The 20,092-nt window shown below is 46.1% G+C and overlaps 1 protein-coding gene across 2 annotated transcripts in view; it reads right to left on the bottom strand.

Annotated features, from left to right (window-relative positions):
* LOC118358621 (tyrosine-protein kinase JAK1-like) overlaps nt 1-20,092 on the bottom strand; it is a 70,325-nt gene that overhangs the window by 22,411 nt on the left and 27,822 nt on the right. For both annotated transcript variants that reach the window (XM_052480092.1, XM_052480093.1), the window contains exons 3-11: nt 19,864-19,987; nt 15,723-15,876; nt 15,403-15,566; nt 13,844-14,189; nt 12,918-13,097; nt 11,148-11,305; nt 10,836-10,950; nt 9,475-9,673; nt 2,726-2,835 (exon numbers count right to left, since the gene is read on the bottom strand). In XM_052480092.1, coding sequence (XP_052336052.1) covers nt 2,726-2,835; nt 9,475-9,673; nt 10,836-10,950; nt 11,148-11,305; nt 12,918-13,097; nt 13,844-14,189; nt 15,403-15,566; nt 15,723-15,876; nt 19,864-19,987 — 1,550 coding nt within the window. The remainder of the gene's footprint in view (nt 1-2,725; nt 2,836-9,474; nt 9,674-10,835; nt 10,951-11,147; nt 11,306-12,917; nt 13,098-13,843; nt 14,190-15,402; nt 15,567-15,722; nt 15,877-19,863; nt 19,988-20,092) is intronic.

Below are 20,092 nucleotides of genomic sequence, written 5' to 3'. Positions count from 1 at the left end.
GATGTGACTGATAGGGGTATGTACTGGATGTGACTGATAGGGGTATGTACTGGATGTGACTGATAGGGGTATGTACTGGATGTGACTGATAGGGGTATGTACTGGATGTGACTGATAGGGGTATGTACTGGATGTGACTGATAGGGGTATGTACTGGATGTGACTGATAGGGGTATGTACTGGATGTGACTGATAGGGTATGTACTGGATGTGACTGATAGGGGTATGTACTGGATGTGACTGATAGGGGTATGTACTGGATGTGACTGAAGGGGTATGTACTGGATGTGACTGAAGGGGTATGTACTGGATGTGAAAGGGGTATGTAAAGATGTGACTGATAGGGGTATCTACTGGATGTGACTGATAGGGGTATGTACTGGATGTGACTGATAGGGGTATGTACTGGATGTGACTGATAGGGGTATGTACTGGATGTGACTGATAGGGGTATGTACTGGATGTGACTGATAGGGTATGTACTGGATGTGACTGATAGGCGTATGTACTGGATGTGACTGATATGGGTATGTACTGGATGTGACTGATATGGGTATGTACTGGATGTGACTGATAGGGGTATGTACTGGATGTGACTGATAGGGTATGTACTGGATGTGACTGATAGGGGTATGTACTGGATGTGACTGATAGGGGTATGTACTGGATGTGACTGATAGGGGTATGTACTGGATGTGACTGATAGGGGTATGTACTGGATGTGACTGATAGGGGTATGTACTGGATGTGACTGCTAGGCGTATGTACTGGATGTGACTGATAGGGGTATGTACTGGATGTGACTGATAGGGGTATGTACTGGATGTGACTGATAGGGGTATGTACTGGATGTGACTGATAGGGGTATGTACTGGATGTGACTGATAGGGGTATGTACTGGATGTGACTGATAGGGGTATGTATTGGATGTGACTGATAGGGGTATGTACTGGATGTGACTGATAGGGGTATGTACTGGATGTGACTGATAGGGGTATGTACTGGATGTGACTGATAGGGGTATGTACTGGATGTGACTGATCGGGGTATGTACTGGATGTGTAGAGTGGGGGTGTCAAACATGCGGCCCGCGGCAGTTGTTTTTTCATTAAAAAGAAAAAATGTGCCTCTTAATCAACATTGAAATGACTAAAACCAAATGAAAACTGTGTAGAAATGATAGACATATTCATAGTATTTTCACTCTGTCCAGCTTGCTAACATCAAACCCGAAAGCTAGACAGAAAATTCCAAAAGCGACGGATAGAGGAATATTTTTTTAGCAAATTTTGACAGCCAGGAAATATAATACATTTTAAGTGCGGCCCTCCGTGAAGACCAAGTGCTTCACACTCACTCATCACAAATTGAAAGCAAGATGGTTACAGTGCTTCCTAAAGACATCTGGAAAAGGGGGTAGCCTATCAGCTGATGATTGATGTAAATCTGCTTGTTAGCTCAATATTTTTCAAAGTTTTTTCTTTTACAGATAGTGATTTATCTTCAATGCCCTTAAATAATAACTTCATAGAATAATATTCACAATATTCTAACTCATGATATATGTGGCTGGCTGGCTAGTGGCATGTGGATCTTTGTTAGCTAGAGTCTAGACCAGTGGTCACCAACAGGTCGATCACGGTCGACTGGCCGATATTTAAGGCATTCCTAGTTGATCACCAAACATTTCTGTAGAAAAGCCAACAGTAAAGGTTTGCCATCTCATTGAATTGATTAATTTGTCTTGCGCTGTTAGCGGTAGGTGCACTTGATTCAGAAGCCCTGTGTTCCCATTTTGAACCATTACATTTGTCTGAAGGGACAAACACCGCCTACCAGGAGAACTGTGGCTAAATCAAGCGCACCTATTGCGCTGGCCAGTCAGATAGCTCATATCACCGTGCCTACAGCTTTCACGACCCCACAGCAAATGTTTGAGACTAGCCTACCTGTGATTTTATCAAACTTTTAAAACTATGACCAAGAGAGAAACTTTGAAAGAATTACAACAAAGAGCTGCTATTTCTATGAGCGAGTTCATATCTACGTTTTTATTTCAGCACTTTTACTAAACATAAAACGCGCTCCCTACTTCCACTCGGCTGCAGCTGCAGTGAAGGAGTAGCCAAGTGTATCGATAGGCCTGCGTTTTATTATTAGCAGCTCGGCGTGTCTATTTTAATATTAAGGAATATTTAACTTCTCTCGTCATAGGAACAACATGAATTTGTGCCTGAGGCGGGTGCAGTGTGTTGGTTGAGTTTTGGTATCAGGTGGAGGACAATGTCCCCTCTCTGGTCTGTCTCGCAGGAGGAAAGGAGAGAGCAGGGACCGTGAGAGCTAGACCCTCTGCTGCGCTCTGCCTCCCTCCGCTGAGACTGACCATCAGATGCAGGTAACATCAGTGCAGTAAAATGATTTACATTTATGGTTTGCTGTGCCTCGCAAGTGATACGCCCACAGATCTATTTTGTTATCGAAGCTCGAATTATGAAATGAAATATGGTCTGAGAATAACAATATTGGTAGGCCAGGCATATAGCCAATATGCTGTGATAATGTATTAGGGCTACTGCACAAAAAAATATATATATATTTATGATGGTCTGGTGAAATACCTCACTCATCACCCAAAAGGGCACTTGGCAAGTAGGAGGGTAAACGGGCTTGGGCACAGGAAGACCCCTATCGGTGCACGTGCCTGGTACGGTGTGTGGTATTGTACCTGTAAGATCTCCTCCTTGAGGATCCTGTGGAAGCTGAGTTGGCTCTCCTGTAGGGGTGTCTGGGGGACCAGCACTCGTTCCTTAGTTACTACCAGCAGGTTGGACACCTCTGAAACACACACATATTCCATATTAGCCGGTGCAAAACACACACACACACACACACACACACACACAAACACACAACACTAACACTAACACTAACACTAACACTAACACACAACACTAACACTAACACGCAACACACACCAGGGTTGTGTTCATTAGGCCACGCAACAACAAAATATTGCATGGCTGTGTGCTCGATTTTATACACTTGTCAGCAACAGGTGTGGCTGAAATAGCCAAATCCACTTGATTTTGTATATAGTGTAGTATGATAGTATACTTATGGGATACGCCCCCAGTGTATTCGTGAGAAGCCTTTAATACACAACACCAGCCATGATTGGCTGGATTTCGAGACGTGTGTCGTCGGGGAGGGGCGTCCCTCCTACCAACGTTGCATCGATGAGTCATTCAATATAAGCAACACCTCTTCCTCTCTTCTGCAAGGAGGGCGGTCTGGTGAAATCCCTCACTCATACTGTCAGAAAACCGGGGTTACAGTTGGAACCTAAAGTTCTCTTTCAAGTATTCATTTCGGTATTTCACTTATGGTATATACGAACTCCTGTATTGCCAGACAAGCTTATCCTGACGACCGACTGCCCTGTGTGATCCTAAAACAGTCAGTGTTGGTGCAGTGACATGGAGCCTAATGGGCCCTGGCCCTCAGAAGATCCTAAAACAGTATGCGCCAGTGTTGGTGCAGTGACATGGAGCCTAATGGGCCCTGGCCCTCAGAAGATCCTAAAACAGCCAGTGTTGGTGCAGTGACATGGAGCCTAATGGGCCCTGGCCCTCAGAAGATCCTAAACAGTCAGTGTTGGTGCAGTGACATGGAGCCTAATGGGCCCTGGCCCTCAGAAGATCCTAAAACAGCCAGTGTTGGTGCAGTGACATGGAGCCTAATGGGCCCTGGCCCTCAGAAGATCCTAAAACAGCCAGTGTTGGTGCAGTGACATGGAGCCTAATGGGCCCTGGCCCTCAGAAGATCCTAAAACAGCCAGTGTTGGTGCAGTGACATGGAGCCTAATGGGCCCTGGCCCTCAGAAGATCCTAAAACAGCCAGTGTTGGTGCAGTGACATGGAGCCTAATGGGCCCTGGCCCTCAGAAGATCCTAAAACAGTCAGTGTTGGTGCAGTGACATGGAGCCTATAAAACTTTGCAAGCGTATGAGATGAAGCCCAACTCGCTGCTGAGCAAATATCTTGGATAAATATACCCTTAAATAAAGCCCAGGGCGCAGCCATTTCTCTAGTGGAATGAGCCAGCAGGCCAGCAGGAGACAATACCTTTACCAAAGCGATAGCCCCCACTATCCAGTGGGAGAGGCGTGGTTTATGGAGTGCTTTACCCCTGTAAGGTTTCGAGCAGGAAATGAACAACTGATCACAGTTTCTAAACCACTTAGTCCATGTAGATGCACAGAGCGCGAGCCATATACAACCATTTGTTCTGGGTGGGGGGATGAAAAGCTATCAGCTCAAGGGGAAGACACGTCTAGGATGGGTTAGTAACCATAGGGATAAAGGCGGGGTTTGGCCGCAATGATACCCTATCGTTACCAGGAGCAAACTGTGCACATTGACGAGTGCACCGAGAGCGTGTGAATGTCGCTTGCACGCTTGGCAAGAGGCCAACGCTAGTAACAGTGCTGCCGTAAATGAAAGCATCTTAACCTCCACCTGATCCGAGGGCTCAAAAGGCTGTTGGCATAGAGCATCCAAAACAACTGATAAGTCCCATGACAGGACAAGCTGTTTGGACCCTGGACTCAATCGACGTGCACCATTCATAAAACGGCCAAAACGGGTGTTGCCCTACTGTTGTGCTCCCAAAACCCACATGACAAGCCGAAATAGCTGCCAGGTATACCTTAATAGCGGAAAAGGCCTTTCCTTTGTCTGATAACTCCTGTGTAAACGACAGGATTACCGGGACAGAGCGCTGGAACGACGTGGCCTGCTAATTGGTGCGCCATTCCTCAAACACGTGCCATTTACAAATCATAAAGGGACCTGGTGGATGAGGCTCTAGCACTCAACAGTCCAAATGTGATTTTGGAGAAGCCCGGCCGTGTTCAAATGAAACCGTTCATGGCCCCAGAGTGCCAACCGTTCCGGGTGAGGTTGGAAAATCTCCCTGCACTCCTGGCACAATAGGTCCCAATGCAGTGGGAGGTGCCACAGTTGACCGCATAGTAGTTGAGTGATCTCCGCCAGCCAGTGGCTTTCTGGCCAATGTGGCACTATTAGTATGAGAAACAGAGAGAGCGATCAGGGCCAGTAGGGGGAATGAATACAGGAGGTCACATGGTCACTCATATGCCAACGCGTCCATCCCGATCGGTGCATCATGACCCCTCAGGGAAAAGAACAGTGGACACTGTGTATTCTCCCTCAACGCATAAAGATCCACTGCTGGAATGCCGAAGCGAATCCAAACCTGATTGGCCAACTGTGGGTGGAGCTTCCACTCCCCATATAGAGGGTTCCCCCAGGAGAGTAAACATGCCCTCAAATGCAGCACTACTGGTTCATGAGTAGCTCTCATTGACTGGAGATGCACACTGCTCCACATAATCAGCCTGTGTGTCAGTGTGTGTAAGTGAGGGGATCGCAGTCCCCCTTGTCTGTTTATGTAAGCCACAACCGTGGTATTGTCTGTTCTGACTAGAACATGATGACCCTCCATAAATGGGAGAAGCGACTCTAATGCTAGGGACACTGCAAGGAGTTCCAGGCAGTTTATGTGAGTGGAACGGAGATGGGGTCCCCACGCCCCGTTCAGCACCTCGTGGGTCGCACGCCAACCCGAGAGAGATCTGTCTGTCAGGACAAATTTTTGGGCTAAAACAGTGTCCATCTGGAGACCATGCGACAGAAATGTCGGGTCTCTCCAGGAGTCCAGTGCTACCGGGCAATCTATGGAGATCTGTACATGGTGATGTATTGGGACCTAGAGCAGAGACCCAGCGTTGAAACCCTCTCATATTCAAGCGCCCTAATGGGATGACCACTAAAGCCGATGCCATCAAACCTCACAGCCGTAGGCATGTTTTGAAAGAGACCAGGTTTCCCTCTGCGAAGAAGTGCTAGGCAATTCTGGAATGTTCTCATACGTTTCCTTGAGGCGAGCTTGAATGATACCGAATCTAGGGTTAGACCTAGGAAAGAGATTGTCTGCGTGGGAATCACAATGCCCTTTACTGTGTTTATTCTGAAACCTAGAAGTTTCAGGCGTTCCAAGAGCAGACTAAGAATTCTTGTCTCGATTGAGCGCACAGCTGGGAATTGTCTATGTACGTCATCAGCCGAATGCCCCTCCCTCTGAGAGGTGACAGTGAGAGTCCAAAAGGAGGACCAGAAATTCGTAGATTACGCCCTGGAAAAGACAATCTGAGAAATGTCCTGTGAGGAGAGTAAGCGTCCTTCAGGTCGACGGATACGAACCAATCACCTGGGCGCAAATAACGTAGCAGAGCAGTGTGTCAACATTCTGAACGCGTACTTTCAAAGCCTGTAGATCTATGATCGGGTGTATAACTTGAGTAAGAACAGCAGTGGCTTTGCTTGGGGGGAAAAATTATTATTGCCCTTATCCCTATTAGTGATGTGATTTCCCAGAGGACAGGCTCTGAATCCCCCTGAGCCCGAGCTCCGATTCCTTTGAATCTAGGCGGGTGACAGGGAATTGTAGTCCGTCTATCGTGCCCTGTACCCAGTTTGACACTGCGCATGCCCGCCAGATCTCTCTCCTCTCCGAGAGAGAGCAGCACCCTTTGTCGGGGGGGGAGAGTATATGACAGTCCGCGAAGCGCTGCACATGTACGGTTATAGGGAGGCACACCGTTTGATTTTGTGAGAAACAACATGTCTGACTGCACCCTTGGCCTGTAGCCTGGTTGTGCTAGTGCGATTAAAAAAAAGTGAACTGACATTGGGGAGTGTTTGTGAGACGAGAGGGGGGTCTTGTAGAAGCATTCACCTGAACATTGTCTTTTTCTTGGCTGGTAAGGTGGGACCAGTCGAGCTCATGGAGGACTTCTGGCTGGGGTGTAGAATTTGGGCAAACACAATCCCTTCCATGTCAACACAGTCCAACACGACCCTTGGACAGGGTTCTCGGAGGAAGAAGGTCTATTCCAGGTACGGATAACCTCCTCCATTCATTCTGGAAGACTGGTATAAATTGCCTGGCTGCCCATTTGGCTTTGGGAAGCTTACCTTCGTAGCGGGACATGGTGGTCTCTGCTACTGTATTAGGCAAAGGAATCAACAGTTTATCTGCAGTGCGTTTGCACACGTCCTGCAGGTCCACACCGAGAGACGGTTTCGGAGTCCCTGCCTCCATCTGATGATTCCAAATGGAGGCTGTCAGGAAAGCCCCATGGAGTCGTTGTCGTCTGATATCAGGAAGCCCGGTAGGGACGCAGCGAGGTCATTGCTGGAGTCCTCCAACAGTGGGGCAATGGCTTCAAGCTGGTCGTCCCAGCTAGTGCTAGCCATCGCTCCGAGATTCCCTGTGGGGAAATCAATCGCCTCCAATGAGCCTTTGGGGATGTCAGCCCCATGTTAGGGTCCTGTTGACTGAGGCTAGCTTGGCGTGCGACGGAGACTCTTCACCATGAATAGGGCACAGTCCAGTTAGGTAGCTAGAAATTAGTGGTTTATCTCCAACGGTGGCACTTGTGTGATGGCCGGATACCATTTCCAAAAAGATAGACAAGATAGCTTGGTATTACGTAGTAAAAAAAATGTTCTTGTCCAAGTTAAACCACAAAACTTTGAAGCTAGCTAGCGTGGTGGCAAGCTTGCTTATGAGTAGTCACTGTTTGGATACAGCTAACTTGGTCGGGAAAAGAGTTATAGCCGAAGATTCTTCCTCAAAGAATCTTCCTCTAACTCTGGTGAAGGAAAAGGGAAATTGCCACTACCGCACAGTCCAGAGAATAGCGCCTGTTGAGCGAGTTGTAAAGCTCACGTCTGAGGACAGTTTAGCTATTCCGGAAAAGGCAGTCGTGTCGAGGTTTCTGATGAAAAGCGAGAAGAGGTGCTTGAATGAATCAGAGATGCTGCGTCAGACCTTTTATAGGGTAGGAGGGACACCGTTCCCCGACGCACGCATCACGAAATCCAGCCAATGAAGGATGGCGTAGTGTAATATAGTTTTATGACATATACGCTGGGGCCGTATCCCATAAGTGAAATACCAAAACAAATACTTGAAAGAGAACCAGTATATAATCCAGTATATACTTTTGTGGCCAAAAGTTTTGAGAATAACACAAATATTACTTTCCACAAAGTTTGCTTGCTTCAGTGTCTTTTTTGTCAGATGTTACTATGGAATACTGAAGTATAATTACAAGCATTTCATAAGTGTCAAAGGCTTTTATTGACAATCACCTGTGTTAACGAGATAATCACTGAGACTGAGGTGATGTCAGCTGGTCCTTTTGTGACAGGGCTGAAATGCAGTGGAAATGTTTTTGTGGGATTCAGTTCATTTGCATGGCAAAGAGGGACTTTGCAATTAATTGCAATTTATCTGATCACTCTTCATAACATTCTGGAGTATATGCAAATTGCCATCATACAAACTGAGGCAGCAGACTTTGTGAAAATTAGTATTTGTGTCATTCTCAAAACATTTGTCCACGACTGTACAGTGTAACAAAAATGCAATGTAGAGTAGTAGATATATTAGAATCATTATCAGTGTGTGGCTGGGTGGAGAGAGGAGGAAGTGATGTTGTGTGGTTTTCAACACACAAACACAACAAAATCAAAACACAAATGATGCTCCACCCTTGTGACAGGCCCATCATAGCAGGCAAAATATTTCACCATAACAACCTCCGCACACACACCTCCACCTCCCACGCCTGTCTGCAGTAAACAGAGGAGGAGAGATGTGCTCAGGAAACCACAGTACTCCTTTCCTTGCCTCTCACTGATGCACATGCACAAGCGCACGCGCACATGCACACACACACACATACACACACACACAGAGAGGATGTAAACAAGACAGGGTTCTCACACACACAAGACACTTGAAAAAACACATAGCCACACCTACACACAGATGCACACAGTTACCCTCAGAGGGTTAAGTGAGTGGTAATCATGGTGAGGCAGTGTCGCTAAGGGAAACGAGAGCTCTTGGTGTAAACAGGTACTAAAAGGGACATCCTTTCAGCCGGCCAGAACCAAGTCACGCAGAGGGCTCAGTTCAATATGCGTGCTTTCAGCTGACCAGAACCAAGTCACGCAGAGGGCTCAGTTCAATATGCGTGCTTTCAGCTGACCAGAACCAAGTCACGCAGAGGGCTCAGTTCAATATGCATGCTTTCAGCTGACCAGAACCAAGTCACGCAGAGGGCTCAGTTCAATATGCGTGCTTTCAGCTGACCAGAACCAAGTCACGCAGAGGGCTCAGTTCAATATGCATGCTTTCAGCTGACCAGAACCAAGTCACGCAGAGGGCTCAGTTCAATATGCGTGCTTGTGTGCAAAACATGTATGGAAAGGCCAACATGACATTCTGAGGGGCTGAAATAAAAGCACTAAAAGTTGAAGTGAAAGTATGTGTATGTATGTGTGTGTGTGCACTGAATATTTGTGTCTCTCCTCATACCTCTGGGCTGTGGGGGACAGCAGCGTTTGAGCTGGAAGTGAAGGTTGTCTGTACGGAGGTTCTGTCTTGCCAGGTGGTCTAGGAGCTCTCTGAGAGAAGATCTGTAGGTCTCGGTCCCAAATAGACGGAATCCCTCAGAACCCACCTCGATCTGGAAGTTCTTATACAAATGCACCTGCCTCGACTCACACAGATCCAACTGGAGAGGGGGAGGGGGGGTAGATGGAGAGAAGGAAAGAGGAAATCAGGGAGGGAAAGGGGGAGAGAGTTAGGCAGGATAAAACAAACTGTTTACCACTGCATACTGCCTGGAACACCCCACACACACACACACACACACACACACACACACACACACACACACACACACACACACAGTTTTCACTAATGGGAGTTCAGCTTATCTAACCATGGTAATGTGATATACACACCAGACTGCCAAGCTGTTGTTTTGACAGTAACCACACATTGTTTGAAAAGGACATCCTGTGTCTGTGTGTGTGTCTCAGAGTGTGTATCATGTTTTGGTATCATCTGTGTTGTAACTGTTTATCAGACAGCTCCTAGTCACTTCCTTGTGTGATTATCTCTGAACTTTGTTGCTTTGGCTTTTTATCAGACTTCTCCATTCGTTCCACCTCAGTTATTAACAACTAACTCTCTCTGCCTGCAAAAATACTTTGTTCTCAAGAGGGTGTGTGATATATTCGTCCTATTGTACAAACGTTTATTAATACGCATGTATGAATTCAAAATGTTTTTTTTTTTTGCATATCCCAACTCTCCCTGAGACACCCTCAGAGAGTGGGGTGAGACACCCTCGGAGAGTGGGGTGAGACACCCTCGGAGAGTGGAGTGAGACACCCTCGGAGAGTGGAGTGAGACACCCTCGGAGAGTGGAGTGAGACACCCTCAGAGAGTGGAGTGAGACACCCTCAGAGAGTGGAGTGAGACACCCTCAGAGAGTGGAGTGAGACACCCTCAGAGAGTGGAGTGAGACACCCTCAGAGAGTGGAGTCACGGTCAGGGTCTGCCATTTCGACCCTGGCCATACCAATGCAACCGTGGAACAATTAGCGTTAAGTGCCTTGCGCAAGGGCACATTGACAGAGTTGTCACCTTGTCATCTCCGCGATTCCAACTAGCGACCTTTCAATTACTGGGCCAGCGCTCTAACCGCTAGTCTACCTGCCGCCCTAATTCAAGCGTAGAGTGTGGACGCACTTTCCTATTACCGGAAATGATGCAGTCAAGATACCCACATTTGGGGGAATACACGGGGATCAGCATGGGCAGAGTGCAATGGTCTCGCGCCTCTTTCGTAATCAAGGTGTCTCCCATGCCAGGTAAGCACGTGTTACCTCTTTGCAGACCACGGTCATGATGATGTTACGGTAGTCAGTACAGGACCAGCGCAGGACGTAGGTTCCCTCCTCGTTGCCCTCCTGACGAAGCTTCTGGATGGCATACTCCGTACTGCAGGAGACAACAGTCAAACCCCCGAAACCCGACGGTAGATCAAGACAAATGAAACAGATGGAGAAAGGTAGAAGGACGAGAAGAGAGGTTAGGAGAATAGAGAGATGAGGGGGGGATATAAAGATGGAAATTGGGGAGAGAGAACAAAAGCCAGACAGAGAGAAAAAAAAGAGAGAGTGTGTGTGACGACTGACCAGATAGGTCCATGACAGCAGTTCTGTAGGTTCTGCACCACAGAAGAAGGAGCCACCTCTGTACACAGGAAGTGATGGGCATCCACCGTCAGACGGAAATACCCGTCCACCAGAGCAGCGAACGCCAGCGCCTCGCCTCTAAACTCCAGCTGCACCTCCTAGAGGACAATCGAGTTAAACAATAGTAACAAATACCTCATAAAACATTACATTCAATACTTCATTCATCCGTCCTTATTTGGATCCCTGTTAGCAGGTTGACATTTATTGGGATGAATCGTGTCCTGGAGGCCTAGCTCAGCAGTTCCCACAGCAAAGTTCAAATTGGCAATATCGTAAAAAATGTATGCTAATAAGAATTAGCTTTTTGGTCTTCGTTTAAGGTTGGGCGTAAGGTTAGCAGGGTAGTTAAGGTTAGCTTTAAAATCAGATTTGATTACTTTGTGGCTAGGCTAGCTAGTGACCACTCTGCAGAGCTGCCTTCAGGACAAGATTCATCCCAATACATAAAATGGCAAGGCTCTCCAGAGGGTGGTGCGGTCTGCACAATACATCACCGGGGTAAAACTACCTGCCCTCCAGGACACCTACAGCACCCGATGTCACAGGAAGGACAAAAAGATCATCAAGGACAACAACCACCCGAGCCACTGCCTGTTCACCCCGCTACTAACCAGAAGGCGAGGTCAGTACAGGTGCATCAAAGCGGAGACCGAGAGACAGAAAAACATATTCTAGGACATCAGACTGCTAAACAGCCATCACTAACACAGAGATGCTACTGCCTACATACAGACTTGACATCATTGGCCACTTTAATAAATGGATCACTAGTCACTTTAATAATGTTTACATATCTTGCATTACACATCCCATATGTATATACTGTATTTTATACCATCTATTGCATCTTGCCTATGCTGCTCTGTCATCGCTCATCCATATATTTATATGTATATAGTCTTATGCCATTCCTTTACTTAGATTTGTGTGTATTAGGTAGATGTGGAATTGTTAGATTACATGTTAGATATTGCTGCACTGTCGGAACTAGAAGCACAAGCGTTTCTCTACACTCGCAATAATCTGCTAACCATGTGTATGTGACCAACAACATTTCAAGATTCATCCCAATAAATACCAACCTGCTCCCCATTAGCTGACACCTTAGTCTGTGTTCCAAAACACTCCACTAGCTCCCTTTCTTGTAGATTCCTTTTCTCATCTCCTTTCCTTAGTGCTCCCTTCAAGGAGCTTGTTTTTTCGAGGTTCAGTTAGCTTGGTCTGATGCAACAAGTGGCACACTTATAAGCCGTGGCATGCAGTCACAGCGATCATTTCAGTCCCACACAATTAGAGCAACACTGTAAATACTGTACACACACTCAGCAACTGTACAAGACTTCTCCTGTACATAGCTCTATTCTTAACCGAGGAATGTCTAATGGTAATCTAATCTCATCTAAACACAGACTACTCATCAGATGATTTGTTCCTGGGCTAGGGGTAGGTTGGCTGGTTGTTAGGCCCGGTGACATTTGAACTAGCTGGCTGGAGTGGAGACAGTACAGAAGAGACAACCTGAGACCAATTCATGAATTAAACACTAAATATGCTACTGTCACTGCTTAATCGGCATAATCTCAGCTCAAGCAGTATTGGGGTGTGTGTGTGTGTGTGTGTGTGTGTGTGTGTGTGTGTGTGTGTGTGTGTGTGTGTGTGTGTGTGTGTGTGTGTGTGTGTGTGTGTGTGTGTGTGCACTTATCTTACCATCTTCTTGTTATCCTGTCTGAAGACGGTGACAGAGGACTCTTTGATGACGATGTGTGTGATCTCGTGAAAGTCACAGAATGTCACCCAGTCGTCGCCGGCGTCGCTCTTCTCCTTCTTCTGTTTGCCCTCAAGCTTGTTCTTCTTGGACTTTGTCTTCTCTTTCAGCGTCAGGCTATTCTATTGCCAATAAAAGCAACAATGCATTGTCATAAGATTTCTTATAGATTAGTTTTAAAATAGATTCAAATACTTCAATACCTTCCAAAATCACTCCCTTTTCAGATAATAGTCTAATGTTAGACATTCTAACATATCTCAACCAAAAGTCTAATGTTAGACATTCTAACATATCTCAACCAAAAGTCTAATGTTAGACATTCTAACATATCTCAACCAAAAGTCTAATGTTAGACATTCTAACATATCTCAACCAAAAGTCTAATGTTAGACATTCTAACATATCTCAACCAAAAGTCTAATGTTAGACATTCTAACATATCTCAACCAAAAGTCTAATGTTAGACATTCTAACATATCTCAACCAAAAGTCTAATGTTAGACATTCTAACATATCTCAACCAAAAAGTCTAATGTTAGACATTCTAACATATCTCAACCAAAAGTCTAATGTTAGACATTCTAACATATCTCAACCAAAAGTCTAATGTTAGACATTCTAACATATCTCAACCAAAAGTCTAATGTTAGACATTCTAACATATCTCAACCAAAAGTCTAATGTTAGACATTCTAACATATCTCAACCAAAAGTCTAATGTTAGACATTCTAACATATCTCAACCAAAAGTCTAATGTTAGACATTCTAACATATCTCAACCAAAAGTCTAATGTTAGACATTCTAACATATCTCAACCAGAAATCTTACACCAACACCTTTAACCTCCCCACCTTCCCACTCACATTAGGAGGCTTCCTCCTGTAGGAGATCCCTGTGGTCCCAGTAACCTGGACCTCTATGGCCAGGGAGGGCTCAGGTCCATGGCTCAGCCCCCCGTTTGTCTCTCCCTCCTGGGTAAGTACCAGGGCCCTGGGCTCCAACACCTCCCTCCCCAGGCCCCGGGTGAGGCCTTCCAGGGTGGACAGGTACTTGATCTTCAGGTCGTACAGCGTGATGTTGCTGTCCTGCATGGTGCGACTGTTGAACTCATTCAGGAAGTTCTTGAAGACGTTGTTGATGCGGAGCCGGGTGAGGATGTTGCGCTGTTTAATGCTCCGGTTCAGGTTCTCCGGGATAAAACGTTTGTAGCTGGAGAGAGCAGGAGGAGAAAGGGATTGGTAAATAGAGGGGGGTAGATGGAGTCAGTGTAGGAATTAGGGACATTGTCTTCACAGGTACGTGTGTACAGATTATACAGTATATCTGTGTGCAATGTTCCCTCTAAACTATGCTCCCCCGGGACTGCCGCGCAGAAGAAATCAGCCCTCGCATAGAAGCACAAGTTTGAACTTGACTCAACTAGAGTTTTCCCCCTTAGTTAATTAATACTATCAACATTTCCCTTTACTGTGGGAATTGTGATTAAATCAATCAATGCCTTAGCCCGTACGCTACACAGACCGGTGTGCCATAACCAATCAGAGCCGCAGTAGGCCTATATGCAAATAGAACATTGCCATATATGGATCTGTGCCATTCATTTTGAACTGGACTGTGTTTACAGCATGAGCAGTCGTGAGTAGATGCACTTGTTTTGAGATCAGAGCATGAGCTGCATGTAGCTGCTAGTTAGTGAGTTATTAGCCCATTTATAAATAATTTGTGGTAACTACTGTGGGAGTGATTGCTTCCTACAAGAGAACAAAATGTGTACATTTCTAGACATCTTTGAAAAGCCAGTCAGGTAAAGAGCTTTTTTTTTGTCTTAAAGGGGCAGTGTTGTATTTTGAGAGACATTTACATTTACATTGAAGTCATTTAGCAGACGCTCTTATCCAGAGCCGCTTGAATAAGCTAAGTAGCCAATAGGCAGAGGATGTCATAATTTGTCCGATTCCTTGTAATAATGGTATGGGAATAATAATGTATTTGATTTATTATTTTTGCATCAAAGACAATACTTTCGTCACCACCTTGTCTGAAGGACAAGTGGTTAAACAGGTTAATGTTAAGCCTTGCATGTGTTTCTTCAAAAGTCTCATGGAATGTAGGCCTACATTGAACACCACACATTGGCCGCTACTGTAGACTGAATGATAGAACAGCTATTTCCCTGTTAAAATGTTACGGGATCCATTTTCTCTTTTGTTTTTGACGGTAGGCCAAATATCCACAGTAGCCTACTTGACAACTGTAACTTAAAGTGGGTATGGCCTCAGTGTTCACAGTAGACGCACCCTGGAAGTTGCACAAAATTTACACAACATTCATGTTTTCCCTAGGCAGATCTGAAATTTGCTCACTTCCTAAAATAAAAAAGGTTGTAGGGAACAATGTCTGTGTGTGAGTGTGTCATCTATACCTGATCTCATTGGAAGCAGTAGAGAGAGGTATTTCTTTGGTCATAGCGTAGTGAGTGATGGCCAGTACAGCCATGCCCAGACACTCATTCTCTATCTCATGCTGCTCCGCCTCACTCTGCTGGCTACGCACCACAGCCAGACCCTTCTGGAAATCATTCTGGCCCTGGAAACACACACACACAATATTCTCATACATAACCATACAAGAAGGGACATGTGTATACAACTCGTCAGAATGGTGACTAATGTTCCAATGAAATTAGGAAGAGTAGTGAATCATACATGTACAGTGTGCATACCCTCTCATAGACACACGTACCTGGAAGAACAAGTAGTCGAGGGAGGCAGAGTCCAGTAATGGTGTACCCTCTGGGATCTTCTGTGGGCTGAGTCCTCCTCTCAGTTTACTGATACAATGTCTCCACACCGGAGACTCACTCTCACTGGTCCCATGCCAGTTAGTGAAGTAAAACCTGGTGGATGAGAGAGAGAGAGAGAGTAGACAAAAAGTGTGAGGTGTGTGTGTGTGTGTGTGTGTGTGTGTGTGTGTGTGTGTGTGTGTGTGTGTGTGTGTGTGTGTGTGTGTGTGTGTGTGTGTGTGTGTGTGTGTGTGTGTGTGTGTGTGTGTGTGTGTGTGTATTGACGTTAAGTATGCAGATTTGTTTGTATTTGTGTACAAAGGTTGGCCATAATCTAGGAACACGCCCCTAAGGTGTGGCACTAATCATCTTAAACCTCTAAAAATGCAATATTCCCAACAAAGTGGAAGCTGCAGCAAATCAAATGAATGAGACTAAAGCTAAAATAATGAAAGAGAGGTTCCTCGGACACGGCTACAGTGACAGTCTCGTCAACATGTCTCATTAGCGAGAGCGACAGACTGATAGAGCCCCCCCCCCCCTTGGTTTGTCCACTGAATACAAGGGCAGATAAAGAAGCATGATCCTCAAACACTGGTACATTCTCCAGAGTGTCCCCTCGCTCAAAGACTTTGCGTCTGAAGCCTCCCCTGAACTGGTTTAGGAGTAGAGTGTGAGAGCAGAGTGGAGTGGAGCTGGAGCGGAGCGAGGGGCTGGAGTGGAGCGAGGAGCTGGAGCGAGGAGCTGGAGCGGAGCGAGGGGGAGCTGGAGCGAGGAGCTGGAGCGGATCGAGGAGCTGGAGTGGAGCGAGGAGCTGGAGCGAGGAGCTGGAGCGGAGCGAGGAGCTGGAGCGAGGAGCTGGAGCGTGACCAATTTGACTGGAGCGTGGAGTGAGATTCCCAAAGGTTGGAGCGTCAGCCTTCTTGCTCACACCAATTTCGGTCAAGTAGCGCTCCCGTCCCAGCATGCATTTGAAGTGTACTTGTGTGCCGCAAATAGCCCCTTCCTTTAGAAACTGTCATGGAGTTGGCTAAATATTTTCATCAAGAACCTGATAACACACACAGGTGCTAAATCAAGGTGGCTTACAAAGAGGAGGACCAAGAGCAAGAGAGGGAGTGCGATGATCTACTGTCCACAACTGAAGAATCATTGTGGAATCTGAAAAGTCACCAAAAGTATAATGGTGTACTTTACTATGTGCACATGGGTCGATAACAGGTGGGTCGATAACATAGCGTGTCTTTTCCAACCGCTCAACTTCGCTTACATGCTCTGTTGAGGAGGGGTCGCAATATCAGAGACCGCGTCGTGCACAGTGTGCTCCCGAAATCTTGCACCCTCTTCCTGGCTCCCAGGTCCCCCCCAATGGTTTCTACCGCTGTAGTCATTGTACTCATTGTTCCAATTCAAGTGACACAAAAGTATTCGATCACTCACGCTCAGGTAAAGAATACAAGGTAAAATACTTAAGAGATTGTAAACTCAAAAAACGTTCTTGCTGTGAGATGTTACCTCACTCTTCCACCAAGCCACCTGCAAGTTCCTGGACATTTCTGGGGGAATGGCCCTAGCCCTCACCCTCCGATCCAACAGGTCCCAGACATGCTCAAATGGATTAAGATCCGGGCTCTTCGCTGGCCATGGCAGAACACTGACATTCCTGTCTTGTAGGAAATCACGCACAGAACGAGCAGTATGGCTGGTGGCATTGTCATGCTGGAGGGTCATGTCAGGATGAGCCTGCAGGAAGGGTACCACATGAGGGAGGAGGATGTCTTCCCTGTAACGCACAGCGTTGAGATTGCCTGCAATGACAACAAGCTCAGTCCGATGATGCTGTGACACACCACCCCAGACCATGACGGACCCTCCACCTCCAAATCGATCCCGCTCCAGAGCACAGGCCTCGCTCATTCCTTCGACGATAAACGCGAATCCGACCATCACCCCTGGTGAGACAAAACCATGTCTCGTCAGTGAAGAGCACTTTTTGCCAGTCCTGTCTGGTCCAGCGACAGTGGATTTGTGTCCATAGGCAACGTTGTTGCCAGTGATGTATGGAGAGGACCTGCCTTACAACAGGCCTACAAGCCCTCAGTCCTGTGCAGGTGTTGTTACACGTGGTCTGCCACTGCGAGGACGATCAGCTGTCCACCCTGTCTCCCTGTAGCGCTGTCTTAGGCGTCTCACAGTACGGACATTGCAATTTATTGCCCTGGCCACATCTGCAGTCCTCATGCCTCCTTGCAGCATGCCTAAGTATTTCAGAGTCAGTAAAAAGGCCTCTTTAGTGTCCTATGTTTTCATAATTGTGACCCTATTTGTGTTAGTGTTTAATGACCGTTCCACAATGTTCATTAATTGTTTATGGTTCATTGAACAAGCATATAGAAAACAGTGTTTAAAACGAAGATCTATGAAGTCATTTGGATTTTTACGAATTATCTTTGAAAGACAGGGTCCTGAAAAAGGGCATTTATTTTTTTGCTGAGTTTAGTACAGCAAATGTTGTTTAATGCTCAAATGCTCATGTGGGCTTGTTTACGTCGGTCAGACGAAACGGACGCTCAAATTAAGAATAGCTGAACACAAAACGGCTATCCTCACCAAAAAATATTGAATATGCAATCGTGCGGCACTACCTCAAGGCCAATCATGGCTCAGCCTCAACCTTGGCATTCTGGGGAATTGAGAACGTTTCTCTTCCCTCCAGAGGGCGGCAATATTACGAGGAAATTGGCACTTTGCGTCGAGCCAAAAGGGTCTGGAATGAACAGCCCTCGTTCACATCTTTTTGGAAAACATGTTTTTCTGACTTTATTTCTCTGTCTTTTGTTATTCAAGTGGAATGTAGGAAACTTGAATGGTGATCATACCGTTTGAATAACCGGTCTAGTTGCTGCTACTACTACTGACATCGACACGTTTGATTAACATTATTTGAGCGGGACACTCCCCTGCGAGGGTATATGGTGCCTCACACATTTCTCCTACTCTAAGACTCTGATGAAGGAGATTTGTGCCGAAACGGAAGACTATTGTTTGTTTGTCCCGTCAATAAATCTATCAGATTTACGCAGAAATGGAGTGCTCCTTTATCTTCATTCTTCAGATGAAGTTGAAGTATCCTGGGATAAGGAATGTTTTTTTCCCCTCAGTCGAGCATCTGATCCATTTAAGATGGGCTGAAGCGCGTTTGGCCTTTTTTCCCCGTTGGCCATAACCTGTTTGTTGACGTTGACTAAGTGTACCCTGGCTGTATGATGCAAATTCAACTCAGCACTGGGTCAACGTTATTAGGCTCTCACCACATTCACCCTCCTCCTCGCCCTCTATTGCAGGGGTGTCAAACTTACACCCCGGGGGTGTTGACTGCCCGCTAAGAATCACTAGACAGTCTTGGTGCAGCGAACATTTCAAAAACGATGGATGGAGCACTACTTTTAGCAAATTGTGATAGCAAGGAAATATAACCCGTGTTCAGAGTGGCTCTCCAGACCTCGGTGAAGACCGAATGCGGCTCCCGGTGCAAAATGTGTTGTCTAGTGAAAGAGAGCAGAAAGAGGAAGTGTGCGTGACACCACATGTACACATGTCCTTCCTCTCGGAGTTAAACGTTTATCTTGGATCATATCCAACTGAACTGTCATGACAACTGAATATCTCCTATCACATTATCCTCAAGTGCAGAAAACAAACACACTCAAACTCGATACTTTAAAGTAATTGGATTTTGTCCTGCCTTGTATGAATGTTTCACGTGAATTGTAAAAGAAGTTCACGAGGAAATCCTACTTAATCCCACACTACTCTATTCTAATCTTATCTGATGTGGACTACTTTACCAGCTCAGAAATTGCCATTCTACTCTGCGCAGCATGGTTTCAATGTGCCATACAACCAACCTGCATGACAACTTTCTTGTCACACTGAATCATGGTCAGTGAATGACGGTTGAATAGATATTCATGATTCATCACAATGACTATGATAATGTGATGACACCCACACACACACACACACAGAAGCAAGCAAACACGCACACACACTCTCAAAACGCACGCGAACCCACACACTGCAGTAGGCCCGTCTAAGTACCTCATGCGGTAGTGCAGCTTGATGCAGGTCTCGTCCGTGATCTTGAAGAGGTGGTTGGGAGCGTACCACAGAGTCCTGCTCTCATCATACAGACCAAACAGATTATGGCACAGGGGGGAGATGTCTGAGAGAGAGAGAGAGAGAGGGAGGAAGGAAGAGGGAGAAAGAGAAAAAAGGGAGGACACATTACAACCTTTTTCATCCATGAATTCCTTTTGTCGGTGCTCTT

The sequence above is a fragment of the Oncorhynchus keta genome, chromosome 26 (assembly GCF_023373465.1).
Source record: "Oncorhynchus keta strain PuntledgeMale-10-30-2019 chromosome 26, Oket_V2, whole genome shotgun sequence".
Classification (NCBI taxonomy): Eukaryota; Metazoa; Chordata; class Actinopteri; order Salmoniformes; family Salmonidae; genus Oncorhynchus; species Oncorhynchus keta.
The sequence above is the reverse complement of the archived record's forward strand: the minus strand, read 5'-3'. Positions and strand labels throughout refer to the sequence as shown.